Source organism: Hemitrygon akajei, chromosome 7 (genome assembly GCF_048418815.1).
Source record: "Hemitrygon akajei chromosome 7, sHemAka1.3, whole genome shotgun sequence".
NCBI lineage: Eukaryota > Metazoa > Chordata > Chondrichthyes > Myliobatiformes > Dasyatidae > Hemitrygon > Hemitrygon akajei.
Window position 1 is genome coordinate 68,053,423 of NC_133130.1, and position 13,132 is coordinate 68,066,554.

The window sequence follows — 13,132 nt, forward strand, 5'->3', positions numbered from 1 at the left end:
AGTAGTGCTGATGTCTGGTTGTTCCAGCAGGCTTTATTCTAATCCTAGGTGCTTCCGTTTCCTCCCATATCCTGAGAATGAGCAGTTTGTTAACTGAGAACAGTAAATTATCCTGAATGTAGATGGCTGGTGAGAGTATTAGGAGTTGGTCATGGGTACATGGGAGAGAATGGACTGTCAGGAAATAGATGTGAAAATATACACATTCCAATGAGAATTGTCCAGCTTTTTTCTCCACAGCTGTGTGTGGTTTCTCTTTTATAGATTCTTTGCCTTCAGAGAGTTTTCTGAAGGATCGGGTTGGAAGTATATTTTGTTGCATTATGCAAAATATTTCCACTGTGGCTCTGGCTGGACGAACCAGCAGCTCCTTTCCCGAGGCAGGGTTCTGAACAAACCGTCAACAACTGCTCCCCACCCTACCGTCACCTCCCACAGATGCAGCCTGGCCCGCTAAGTCTTTTGTTTTTGCTCGCCATTCTAGCACCTGTGGTCCCTGGCTGTTGTGCACAATCGGTATATAATTAAAAACTTAATTTCTATGCTATTATTTTAAATTTAGATTTCGATGTATATCATCAATCCCGATATCGTTTTTCAATACTACTGTACCAAGGTGTCTTGAACCTATTTTCTTTAGGGGCACTATGGAAGCGTAATGGTTTTGCATTGAAAATGAGTTGTCCAAGCAAAATACTCCGTGGGCGGTAAATCTGAAATCTGAAACAAAGGAAAAGTTGGTAATATTCCATAAATCAGGTGGCATTCGTAAAGGGGAAGGGAGTTAACGTTCCAGATTTGCCATTGTTATGAAATGACTAAAAAGTCTCTTTCTGCGCTGTTACTCATCACTCGTCACCGTTGTTTACATCTTCATTTTGGGCGCGTGGGCGAGCTTCTCGACACAGTACAGTACTGGTCACACGTGGTACGATGCGCCTTTAAGAGAGAAATACAAACAGAGCCGTATCCAGCGGAGCGGGGTTCCTCTTTGACTCACGTGTGGTTTGTTAGCAGTGATACTGAGACTAGATTTATTGTTTTTCACTGATAATTACTGAGAGGGTAATGGGAAGGGCTCAGAAAGGACTGTTTTCCTTCCCTGCGCACTTTTCAGTCGGCAAATATCGACGGGAGTAATAGTAGATGAGGCAAAGCACTCTGGGTGCAGCAATCCTTTGCCTTTAAGGAGTTTCGACGGAAGTGCCGGCGTATGCAACCTGATGCCGCATTGAGAAGTCGGGCTTGCGAACAGGACCACCGTGGAGCTGGAGCTGGAGCGGGAGCGGGAGCGCGGCTTAGCCCGGGACCGGTCGCAAATACTCGCATTACGGCACGCTCATTCCGCCGCCGCGCTCCGGCTGTCTCCTTTGTGCAGATACAGCGCATTCATCTCCCTGCTGTTCCTTCCATCCGTCTCAAGTCAATGGAACCCGTCACGAAGTGGACCCCGAAGCAAGTGGTGGAGTGGATTAAAGGTAAAATAACTTTCAACTGTTGGCCTCATGACAACTGTTTCGCTTTAGCCGGCGATAGATGTCAGGAGTTAGTATTGTTTTTTTTACAGCAGTAAAATAGAATGCCCTTGTTTATACCAGCTGATCACTCTGTGGCAGTGTTTAAACTGACCTGACGCGTCTTAAAATTAGTGTCGTGTTTTCCTTTAGAAGTCGATTTCGCTTCATTGTTTCTGTGCCGTTGTTACTTTCCCACCATGAGTTTAATTTTGTTGCACTTCAGTATTTCTTTGTATCCACTTTCTTCAATTTTTAAACTTGTCACGCCGCTCGCCCTTTCTAATTTAGTATGAACTTGATGGGAATCTGTGGCGATTCCCCGTGAAGTGTTTTTTTAATACGAGATGTAATAGTCTTGCAGTCGTGTCGGTTTAACGAAATAACACATCGATAGCGTACATTCGGTCGCTGTTACATATTTGCTTAAGTTTGAAGTAAACGGAGCACGTCACTTGGGATCGACGAATTGACTTCTGCTTTAAAAGATCGTGTGTTACTTCTAAAAAAGAATATGAAGTTTTTCTAATGCACTTGCAGCTCGTTTAGTCACTAAGTCTTGGCATCATACAATGTATTAAATCGGCAAACTATCATTAGTTATAAAGAAAGGTTTTGAATATTATTATTCGCACATTAGCTTGGTTCTGAGTCACGCAACCCTGTTTCAGTCCCAGTGCCGAGTCAGCTGATCTGTGCATGACCTGTTCTTTAGATTTCGGTAACCTGGGGCACCAGGGAACTATTTATTGCGGCCTGGCATCTCCTGTCGGAAAATGTGCACGTACGAGTATCGAGAGAAGATGTCAATATCTTTTTTACTTTGGTGAAGTGATATCTTGGCCACTGGTGCTTGATCAGCACTGTTCCCTTTAAGGTAACACACACAAATGCTGGAGGAACTCAACAGGTCAGGCAGCATCTATGGAGAAGAACAAACAGTTTCGAGCCAAGACTCCCCATCAGGACTGCGAAAGAGAAGTCAAAGTAAAGAGGGCAGGGGAGGACTTATTACAAGGTGATAGGGGAACAACACACATGAAATGCTGGAGGAACTCAACAGGCCAGGCAGCATCTATGGAAAAGAGTACAGTCGACCTGAAAGAGACAGAAGACCATGGAAGAAACAGAAAAAGTGGGGGGGGGGGGGGTAGGAGCACCAGAGGGAGGCAATGGACGCGCAATGAGATAACATGAGAGGGACAAGGGGATGGGAAATGGTGAAGGGGAGTTGAGGCTTTACTGGAGTGTGTTGCTCAGATTTCCAGCATCTGCAGATTTTCTCTTATAGTTGAAAGTTATAGTTGATAGTTGAAACCAGGAGAGGGGAAGGGGTGAAGTGGAGCTAGGAAATTAATTGGTAAAAGGGCTGAGAATGGGAAATCTAATAGGAGAGGGTAGAAGGCCATTGAAGAAAGGGAAGGATGAGGAGGACCAGAGGGAGGTGATGGTCAGGTAGGGAGTTAAAGTGAGAGTGGGAAACAGAAATGGGGAATAGTGAAGGAGAAGGGGGAGAGCAATTATTGGAGGCTGGAGAAATTTATGTTAATGCCATTGGGTTGGAGGCTACCCAGACAATATAAGGTGCTGCTCATCCAAACTGAGTGGCCTCATTGCAACAGTAGAGGAGGCCATGGACCGGCATGGCGGAATGGGAAGTCCAATAGAAATGAGTGGTTACTGGGAGATGTAGCTAGGTGTTTGGTGAAGCGGTCTCCCAATCTACATCTGGTCACACCAGGAATGCTGGATACAGTCGATAACCCCAAAATACTCACAGGACCTGGAAGGACTTATTGGGGTAGTGAGGGAAGAGGTGTAAGGGCAGGTATGGCACTTCTTCCACTTGCAAGGATAAATACCAGGAGGGAGATAAGTTGGGAGGGACACTTGGACAAGGGAGTCATGTAGGGAGCAATCCCTGTGGAAAGCAGAAAGCTGGGGCAGGGGGAAGGGAAAGATGTGTTGGAGATGGTGGAAGTTACAGAGAATTATGTGCTAGACGAGGAGGCTAGTCAGGTGGTAGGTGAGTACAAGCGGAATCCTATCCCTGGTGTGGTGGGAGGACAATGGGGTGAGGGCAGATGTATATGAAATGTGAGAAATGCAGTTGAGGGTAGCATTGATGGTGGAGGAAGGGAAATCCCTTTTTTTTGAAGAAGGAAGGCATCTCTAGTTCTGGAATGAAAAGCTTCATCCTGAGAGCAGATGCAGCAGAGACTGAGGAATTGAGTGAAGGGGATGGCATTCTTACAAGTAACAGGGCAGGAAGCGGTATTGTCTGCATAGTTGTGAGAGTCAGTGTTTATAGTAGATGTCGGTAGATAAGCTGGCTCCAGAGATAGAGACAGAGAGATCGAGGGAGGTGTCGGAAATGGACCAAGTACATATGAGGGAAGGGTGCAAGTGTTCTCTCTAAGCTGTGTGGTTGCACAGCCACACAGTAACTGAATGCTACCATGCATGTAGCCTTTTTTTGCCGACAGCTAGAGTTTTCCTTTACATAATGCAAATATAATTTTGAAATTGTGCTAATATAATTTTGAAATCTAGTTTAGTATAATTGTGAAATATCCTGTAATTTTGTTAATGAATATAATCCATAAATTTTGTAAATAATAAATGTACCACAATCTTTACTTTGAAGCATTTGGGAGTTTCAACATATTTGCATTGTTGGTGTTTAAAGTTACAAGACTTACAAATTGTAACAATAAACACAGATTGGAAGTCAATAGCTCATTGTTAATAAACTTCAGGCCCCCTGAATGCCAGCGATGTCTAGTCGAAACATTTTACTTAACCATTGTGCTGGTCAGTTCTTTTGACTGCCTGATAATTGTTTGCTTGTGTTGTGAGTTGTGGTTTATTTGTGCATATTGTAAAGAAAAACATTTAAAGTGTTATACGGTTTTCGGGCCTCAGCAACAGTTGGTCCATGCAGCTGTGAAAAAAAAGTTAGAACGTTGGTAACCTCTGGTACAGTTTGCTTGGAGTTTGGATCTTCTCCCTGTGATAACATGGAGCTCCTCTTCTGTATTCCTCTCACATCCCAAAGATGTGTAGGTTGATAGGCTAATTAGCTGGAGTAAGTTATCCCTAGTGTGAAGGTGAGTAGCAGACAATGAAAACTGAAGGCTATCTGAGGAGAATAAATGATGTTTTTATAGGATGGTATGTGTGGACCTTGGCCAAAGGGTGATCAATCTCACTGATCTGATACTTTTTGGGAAGTCATAAGAGTAGGTCTTATTCAGTAAATGTTAAGGCACTAAGGAACGGCAATGACTTGAAGAACCCTTGTAGTTTGAAGTCAAATGAAGGGAGAAGGTGAACAGTTAACAGTATGTAATAGTATGTAGGTACAGAGCGATCTTGGGTCCAGATCTGTAGTTCACTGAAAAGGGCTACGCAAGTGGATAAGGTTGGAATGAAGTCATGGAATGCTTGCCTTGAATGGTAGGACTGTTGACTAGAGTATGTAAGGGGGTTTCTTTTTTGTTACTGCATATGTTAATCAAAATGGCTTCTTTGTTTTGTTAAAAGTAGGAATGCTTCTTTGTTATGATAAGTGCTTTCTCTCGCAGTTTGGGTTAAAATTACTGATAACGAGAATTGTATTTGTTTGTTAACCAATTGGGATTAATGTTATTCTTTCTTCTGAGTCTGTAAGCTATTGTTGGCGGGCATTTTAGGGAATCGGCACGAGAGGGTGAGAGAGAGAGAGACGAGATGCTGTAAGCTGGGCGATGGAATGGACCCCGAGCTGGGGTCCGAGGCCAGGAGGTTCGGCGAGGAGAGGAGACGAGGATGGACATGCTTGGTTGATCACTTCGGGTGGTCCTGACTACGAGTTGAGGAGTTCGGAGGGGATCGAATGGTGGTCAGAAGACTTCATTAATTTAGCTCCAATGGTTGTGCACAAAGTGGTTTGGACTTTGATAAGTTTTGGTGCCTTTTCTTTATTTTCTTTTCCTTCATGTACACTGTATCATTATTAATCACTTAGTTCTAGCAGGATCTATAAAGTGTAATCATTTAATTGCATATGGTGTACTGTCTGTTATTTGGCGAGGTGGGGACATCACACAGCATCCACACAAGCTGATTATCCAGTCTGGCGAGGCCGAAGGCCGCTCCCCCAGATGGAAGCGAGCTGAGCGAGCCTGAAGTGAGCCAGGGGGCTACAAGTACAAAAGTCATTTTGCAGCTTCAGTCAAACCACACTTGGAGTATTGTGTTTAGTCCTGGTCACATCATTATAGGAAGTTTGTCGAGATTGTAGAAAGGGCGCAGAAGAGATTTATCGGGATGCTCTCTGGATTAGAGGGTATGAGCTGCAAGGAAAGGTTGGATATACTTGGATTGTTCTCCTTAAGAGCACCAGGCTATGCCCTACTCCCCGCATACAAGCAAAAGCTGAAATTGGAAAATCCAGAAAAGCAAGTCATACAGTGCTGGTCTGAGGAAACAAATGAGATTCTGTGTGACTGCTTTCAGGCTGTAAACTGGTCCATGTTCAAAGACTCGGCCTAGATGAGTGTGTCTTTACCATCACAACATTTATCAGCAAGTGTGTTGAGGACCGCGTATCAAGGAGGACAGTCTGGCTGTTTCCAAACTGGAAACCATGGAAGAACTGGGAATCCAGGTCTGCAGCATTCAACAAGGGTCAATCCCAATCTTGGCAGTATATCACTGATCACATACCTCCACCACCACCATCGCCACTCTGTTTCCTATCCCCAAGTCAGCTTTGGATTCAATTAGATCACCAAATCAAGATAAAATCTATGTAAAGCTATCAGATGCCAAGAGACAATCAATTCTCAGTCCAGTCATCAGTTACTGTAAGTAAGGAGGTAGAGATGCCTGAAGGCACACACTCAGTGATTCAGGAACAGCTTCTACCCCTCTGCTATCTTGATTCCTAAATGGACATTGAACCCATGAACACTACCTCACATTTATTATTTCTGATTTTGCACTATTTTTAATTTAGTTATTTATTCTATATTAGTATGTATTGCATTGTTCTCTTGCTGCAAAGTTAACCAATTTCACAACATATGCCAATGATATTAAATGTGATTCATGTTTTGAGCAGTAGGGAATGGGTATGTCACCACCCTGACAGTCTACAGTGCACCTGAACCCATAGTCACTGTTGCAGACACAAATCAGTCTTCTGGAGGGTGAACCTGGATGGTGTCCCTGGCTGTGCTCTTGCATCTGGTGTGGGGCTAGGATATTTGCAGATATTTTTAATCTCTGCCTACTTCAGGCTGTGGTTTCTTCCTGCATTAAGAGGACCACTATCATTAGGATACAAAAAAAAAGCACGATAACGTGCCTTAATGATTACTGTGCAGTGGCTGCAACAATTGCCATTATGAAGTGTTTTGAGAGGCAGGTCATGGCACGCATTAACTCCAGCTTTCCAGCCAATCTTGACCCACTGCAACTTGCCTATCATGGAAACTGGTCTATGGTGGATGCCATCTCCCTCGCCCTACACTCTTTACAAGAGCATCTGGACAGTAAATTCACCTACATTAGACTGTTGTTCCAAGCAAACTCGTCACCAAACTGCAGACCCTAGGAGTTGATGCCTCCCTCTGCAAATGGATCCTTGACTTTCTGTCCGACAGATGGCAATGAGAAAGGATAGGGAGCAATCCTTGCTGATTATTCCAAACACTTGTGCTCCTATTGTACGCCCTGTATGTTCGTGACTGTGTGGCCAGGTTTTGCTCCAACTCCATATACAAGCTTGCAGATGATATCACTGTAGTGGGCCGCATCTCAAATAGTGAATCAGAGTACAGGAAGGTGACGGAGCTTAGTGACCTTCTCCTCTTTCTCAACTGACAAAAGACCTGGTTATTGATTTCGGGGGTGGATTTCAGGAAGGTGGGGGGGGGGGTATTGGGGTATTGCACATGTTCCTGTGTACATCCTAGGTGTGAACATCACCAATAGCATAGTCCTGGTCCAGCCACGTAGATGTTGTGCCAAGAAAGTTCAACAACACCTCTACTTCCTCAGGAGGCCCATGTCCCCATCAGCTCTTACCAGTTTTCATTGTTGCATCATAGAAAGCATAACAAATTGGTATGGCAACTGCGCTGCACATGACCACAACAAACTGCAGAGAGTTCTGGACACAACCCAGCATATCACAATAACCAGCCTTCCCTCTATGGACTATACCTCTAACAGCTTCGGTAAAGCAGCAGTGTAGTCAAAGACTCCACCCATCACAGACATTCGCTCTCCCTTCTCCCACTGGACAGCAGATACAAATGCCTGAAAGTACATACCACCAGGGTGGAGGACAGCCTGTATCCCACTGTTACCAGATCTTGAACAGGCCTCTTGTGTAATAAAATAGACTCTCAGTTTACCTCATTATGATCTTTCATTTTTACCATTTACTGCACCCTTTTGGTAGCTTTTATACTTTACTCTGTATTGTTATTGTTTTACTTCAATGCATTGTGTAATGATGTAAGACAAGCTTTTCACTGTATCTTGGTACATGTAACAATAATAAACCAATGTCAATACTAATAGAGAATTAAAGGCCGAGCAGAGTAATGAGAGTTGTTTTTAAAATTGTTGTAGGTATATATGGGGTTGACATTCAGAATATTTTCCCCAGGGCCGAGAAGAGGTTTATGAGGATACTGCCTGAACTAGAGGATCTGAGTTACGAGGAGAGGTTGGCCACGAAGGATCTTTATTTCTTGGAGTGCTGGAGGGTGACCTGATAGAAGTTTGTAAAATCATGAGTATGCATAAGGTGGAGGGGGAGGGCTTGGAGGATTCTGAGTTGATCGCGGGAAACTGAGACTAGCAGAGAGGAAGTTTTGGTCAATGTGGGCCTGTTTCTGTGTTGTATCATTCTGACTCTGGTGACTCCACAGCTCCAGCTTGATGCATTCCAACTATGTTTTTCTTCTAATTCAGAAGAGATGGTTTATAGTCCCAGGTTTGGCTCAGTTCAGAATCTGTGTGAAATCAAGATTCATGCCATAGTTCTGAACTGTGTAAAGAGGCCAGGTTTTTGAAATTAACTGAAAGGTAAATGTGGCTAAACCTATTTGAACTTCCTATATTTGGGGTGAACTTTTTAGTTCTGGACCATGGGCTTGCTGATGCAAATGGGGTGGTAAAAAATAATTTAAAATCTGTTGCTGTCTAGAATCAGTTGGGTTTAATATCACTAGCATATGTCATGAAGTTGAGGAATAGACGGTGACAAGGAGGCGTATCGAGGTAAGATAGAGATAAGATAGCTGAGTGGCATCGCAACAACAACCTTGCACTCAAAGTCAATAAGACCCAAGGAATCGATTGTGGACTTCAGGAAGGGAACACACATCAGTCCTCAGAGGGACCAGCAGTGGAAAGGGTGAACAGTTTCAAGTTCCTGGGTGTTAACATCTCTGAAGATCTATCCCGTGCCCAACAAATTGATGTAATTGCAAAAGAATGACAGCAGCTAAACTGCATTAGGAGTTTGAAAAGACTTGGTACGTCACCAAAGACACTCCCAAATTCATATACTTACAACATTTTTAAAAATCATCTTGCATTGACAAATTTATAGTGCAAAAAATTCTATGAGGAAATTGGATTAAGTAATGACTTCTTATTACTTTTATTTGAAATATTCAGTGATCAAAACATTAAAAATCTCACTTCAATCCCTGATACATGAATTTTATTCGGTTAAAAAAATTAATTTTTAAATGGGAACAAAACCAATTATATTTATTACTATTACTATTAAACACTCCCTAGTATAACTTTTGAGATAGAGCTTCCAATACTTGGTCACTTTTGAAGCTGGATTAAGAGTCAACAGTAATACTGAATTTATGTTGTAGAACTTTTCCCATGTAATACAGAATAAATTAGTCTACTTTTTCCATAGGAATCCAATCCCAGTTGTGTTAGTGTGGTTTAACAGCAGTGTAAACATATGCTCCCAATAGTACTTAGTTCCAGCTTGTTTCTGATTGTGTATTGCCTGTCTCTGCAGACTGAAAACGTGGCTGAATGTGTTTCTGTGAGCAATCTATCATATAAGGGTGCCATTATATTCTTCCCAGAATGCTCTGGGTACTAGAAACTACACTAATAAGTTTGCAGTTGATATGTAAAGCACAGCAGATTGTGCACCTCCTCCCTCCCCCCCCCCCCCCCCCACCCCTGAAGTCAAACCAGCTCTATTGACTTGCTACATTGAGGGAAAGGTTGTTGTCATGACACCATGTTAATAAGCTCTCTTTCTCCTTCATGTATTCTGTCTGACTTGTCGTTACTTTAGATTAGTGGTCACCAACCTTTTTAAGCCCTAGATCCCCTACCTCGGCCTTGGTGAAAGGCAAGATCGACCCCAGATCGATTAGTTACACGCATGCGTGTAACCCAGAAGTAGAAATGATGTACGAACACCAGGGGTCGCCGTCCTTTTTTTTGCACCGCGGACCAGTTTAATATTGACAATATTCTTGCGGACCGGCCTACGGGGGGGAGGGGGTTTAAACACGACCGGAATACAGCGATACTCGAAGCAGGCTCCTTATGTCTAGTCTATTCCGCAATTTAGTTTTCACGGCTCTTGGCATTTAGCTTCTGTCCTGCTTGCTCACGTTTTTTTCTGCTGACAAAACTCAGTGGGTTTGTCTTTAAGTGCAGGGTGTTTGGACTCAAGGTACTGAAGCAGTTTTGAGGGCTTTATTGCCTCATTAGACAGCCTCTGGGCCCGAACTCCTGCCTCTGCGCGCCCACTGCCAGCTGCTTTGGCCAGATGCAGCTGGTCGCGGGTGGGGTGAGAGGACAAGGTAAGAGCCAGAGGTCCCCGTGCCAGGGCCGCAGCGGTCGCAGTCCGGAGAGAGCAACCGAGCGAGGAGTGCGACAGGGAGTGGGCATGCCCCCATTGTAGGATCTATCAGCCGACAAAAGTTTGTTTCATTAGATCGCAGCGTGGTAGCTGCTCTGATACTTACGAAACCTTGAGCCCGAATTAGGTCGTCTGCGAATATTTTAGCACTGGGTTCCCCACGAACATTCAGTGTGATAAACAGGTTTAGAGGGGTGCCCATCTGTCTGCGCTCCAGGCCGGTAGCATAGGCATTTCCTGCTGGCCGTGCGAGGCCAACCAGTGATCCCTGGCGCGAGGGTGTCACTGCGTTTAGGCGACTGATGACCTCACGTGCGTTCAAGTTCAACAGTGGGTGTGACAGGGAATGAGGAAAGGTGCAGCTGACTCGTATCATTTCCTCACAGCCCGGTAGTTGGGGACCACTGAATTACACTGTGTAGCGCGGGGGGAGTACACGCATACGTGCTGGGCAGAAAGAATGGAACGAAAACCCCGCAACCTGGAAACAATCGCTCAACAGTATTTGTGTATTTATTTTTCATTTATTTTTGGGATCTACTGGGGAAAGTCTCAAAGATCGACCAGTCGATCGCCATCGACGGGTTGGCGACCACTACTTCAGATACTGCCCATCACAGTTGTATCATATGTAACTGGATGGCGTGAGAGCAGACTCTCTCCACACAGTCATGAGTGTTTAGGGAGCAGAGTAGGAGGCTCAGAATGCAACCTTGTGGAGCAGCGGTATTTAGAGTGCCGTAATCGTGGTGGAGGTGTTGCTGCCTGTTCTTACTGCATTTTGTTCGTCAGGAAGCCAAAGATACTCCCAGGGTCCAGATGTCTGTGAGCAGTCAGTATTTCTGGTTAAGAATGATTTTTTTTAATGGAGATGCTGGAAATTGAAATAAACACAGAATATGCTGGAAATACCAGTTCAAGAACCTTTTGGAATGAAATATTCACTGTTTCTCTTTCCACAGTTGCGAACAGAGCATTTTACAATTTTTATTCAATTGAGGCAGATGGCAAAGGTTTGTCTTTGTAGCCATTGGGTCATTTTTTTTGGTTTTACTAATTAATAAATGGGTACTTCTGTTAATCAACTTGGCTCTCATTTTAAATATTGTACTTTAAATTCAACTAGTTAATGTAACAAGTTTTACTAATCTATTTGCTGAAATTGAATACTGACAGCTGCTTTGTATTTTCCAATGCTAAGTTACCACTGTATTGTTTACAATTGATAAATGGTTTTTTTGAAAGAAACAAAAACTTAGTTTTATTGGGTGAAAATTGCATTATGGATTGTTGAGTTTTTTGCTTATTGAATATTTCAAATAAGGCAATAAAAATAGTCATTACTTCATCTAATTTTCTCATAAGCCAATCTAGAATTCTTTGCACTCTAAGGTTGTCAAAGCAGGTTGATTTTTTTTTTAGAATATATAATAAGGATATGAATTTTGTGGCATTACTTAGCCATGTTTACATTGGAGGAATAATATTATCTGCCTTGCTCTTGCTCAAAACATTTGAACAGTCATAGACCATGTCTGAACAAATGTACTTTATTGTCTATAGTAAGAATTAATGAATACAATTATATTGACTTTGTATCAGAATTGGATAGACTGAAAGGCATGATTGTGAAATAATGTGTATCAAAACTTTATTATTACTTTTTGAAGTAAAGGTAACTGCCTGAAATTGAAGTAGAAAGAAGACTTTTTGTGGGAAAATTTTCAGCTTCAATATGGAATACAAATAAGAAACTCTCATTTGCAGCAGTCCTGTGTTTTCCAATGAATAATCCACTTCCAAATAGAGGTTTGGAAAGCAAAAGCAAATTTTTGTCCATCCTTTAAACATCATGGCCTTCAATGCTTCAGGGAATAAGCAGTTGGTGTGAAAATATGCAGTGTAGACGATGCAAAGGTAAATTAAGTAAAGGCTAATTGAATATTAGGTGGCATGTTGTTTGATAAAATGCCCTTTGATCTAATTAAGAATTTAATTTGTTTCCATACTTGATATTTAAAACAAGTGTGCAGATGTTGACATACTACATGAAGCTGTCATTGTGCAGCTGACAGCAAAAATGAAGTAAATTTGCTGTAATTGTTACAACTGACTGGTGTACAGTATGTCAGACCTGTTGTCAAATGCTTTCGCTCAGCACTTTTTCTTAAATTAATTGTGTTGTCACCGAGGCTGTCATTTGTTGCACATCAGTCTTTGCAAAATTCTTCTTGAACTGCTGTAGTTTGTGATGTGTATTTTGTTTTAAAAGTTTGATATAATTTGGTAGCGAATAGGGATAGTTTAAAATGTACTGATTTTTTTTTGGCTTACTTTTGGACTTTTTCTCTCCCCCCTTTTGAAACTGCTCACGTCAAACTATTGAAGCAATATTTAAATTCCTTGTTCGGTGAACCTTGTTTCTGCAAATTCATTTATAAGAATCAGATGCTGGTAGCAAAGGCAGAACTCAATTCCTGTTCCCAGTTGCCCTTGAACCAAGTAACCTTTTAGGTATTTCAGAGAGCAAATAAGAACTGACAACAGTCCTTTGTTGTTGCCTGTGCAACTTCGGTTACTTATTGGACTGGTTAGTAACAATATGTGCTGCTCATTATATAAAAAATAAAATCTCCAGTAGGGTATGACCAAAGATTTTTGCTACTACATGTTTCTAGTTATATTATTGTGATTAGAAGTTTAA

The 13,132-nt window shown here is 42.5% G+C and overlaps 1 protein-coding gene across 2 annotated transcripts in view; it reads left to right on the forward strand.

Annotated features, from left to right (window-relative positions):
* The first annotated feature begins 970 nt into the window (after positions 1-970).
* cnksr3 (cnksr family member 3) overlaps positions 971-13,132 on the forward strand; it is a 102,255-nt gene continuing 90,093 nt past the window's right edge. Inside the window, exon 1 of one of the 2 annotated variants that reach the window (XM_073051104.1) lies at positions 971-1,478. In XM_073051104.1, the coding sequence (XP_072907205.1) occupies positions 1,214-1,478 (265 nt within the window). In that variant the 5' untranslated portion in view covers positions 971-1,213. The remainder of the gene's footprint in view (positions 1,479-13,132) is intronic. The other variant, XM_073051103.1, reaches the window with a different exon arrangement.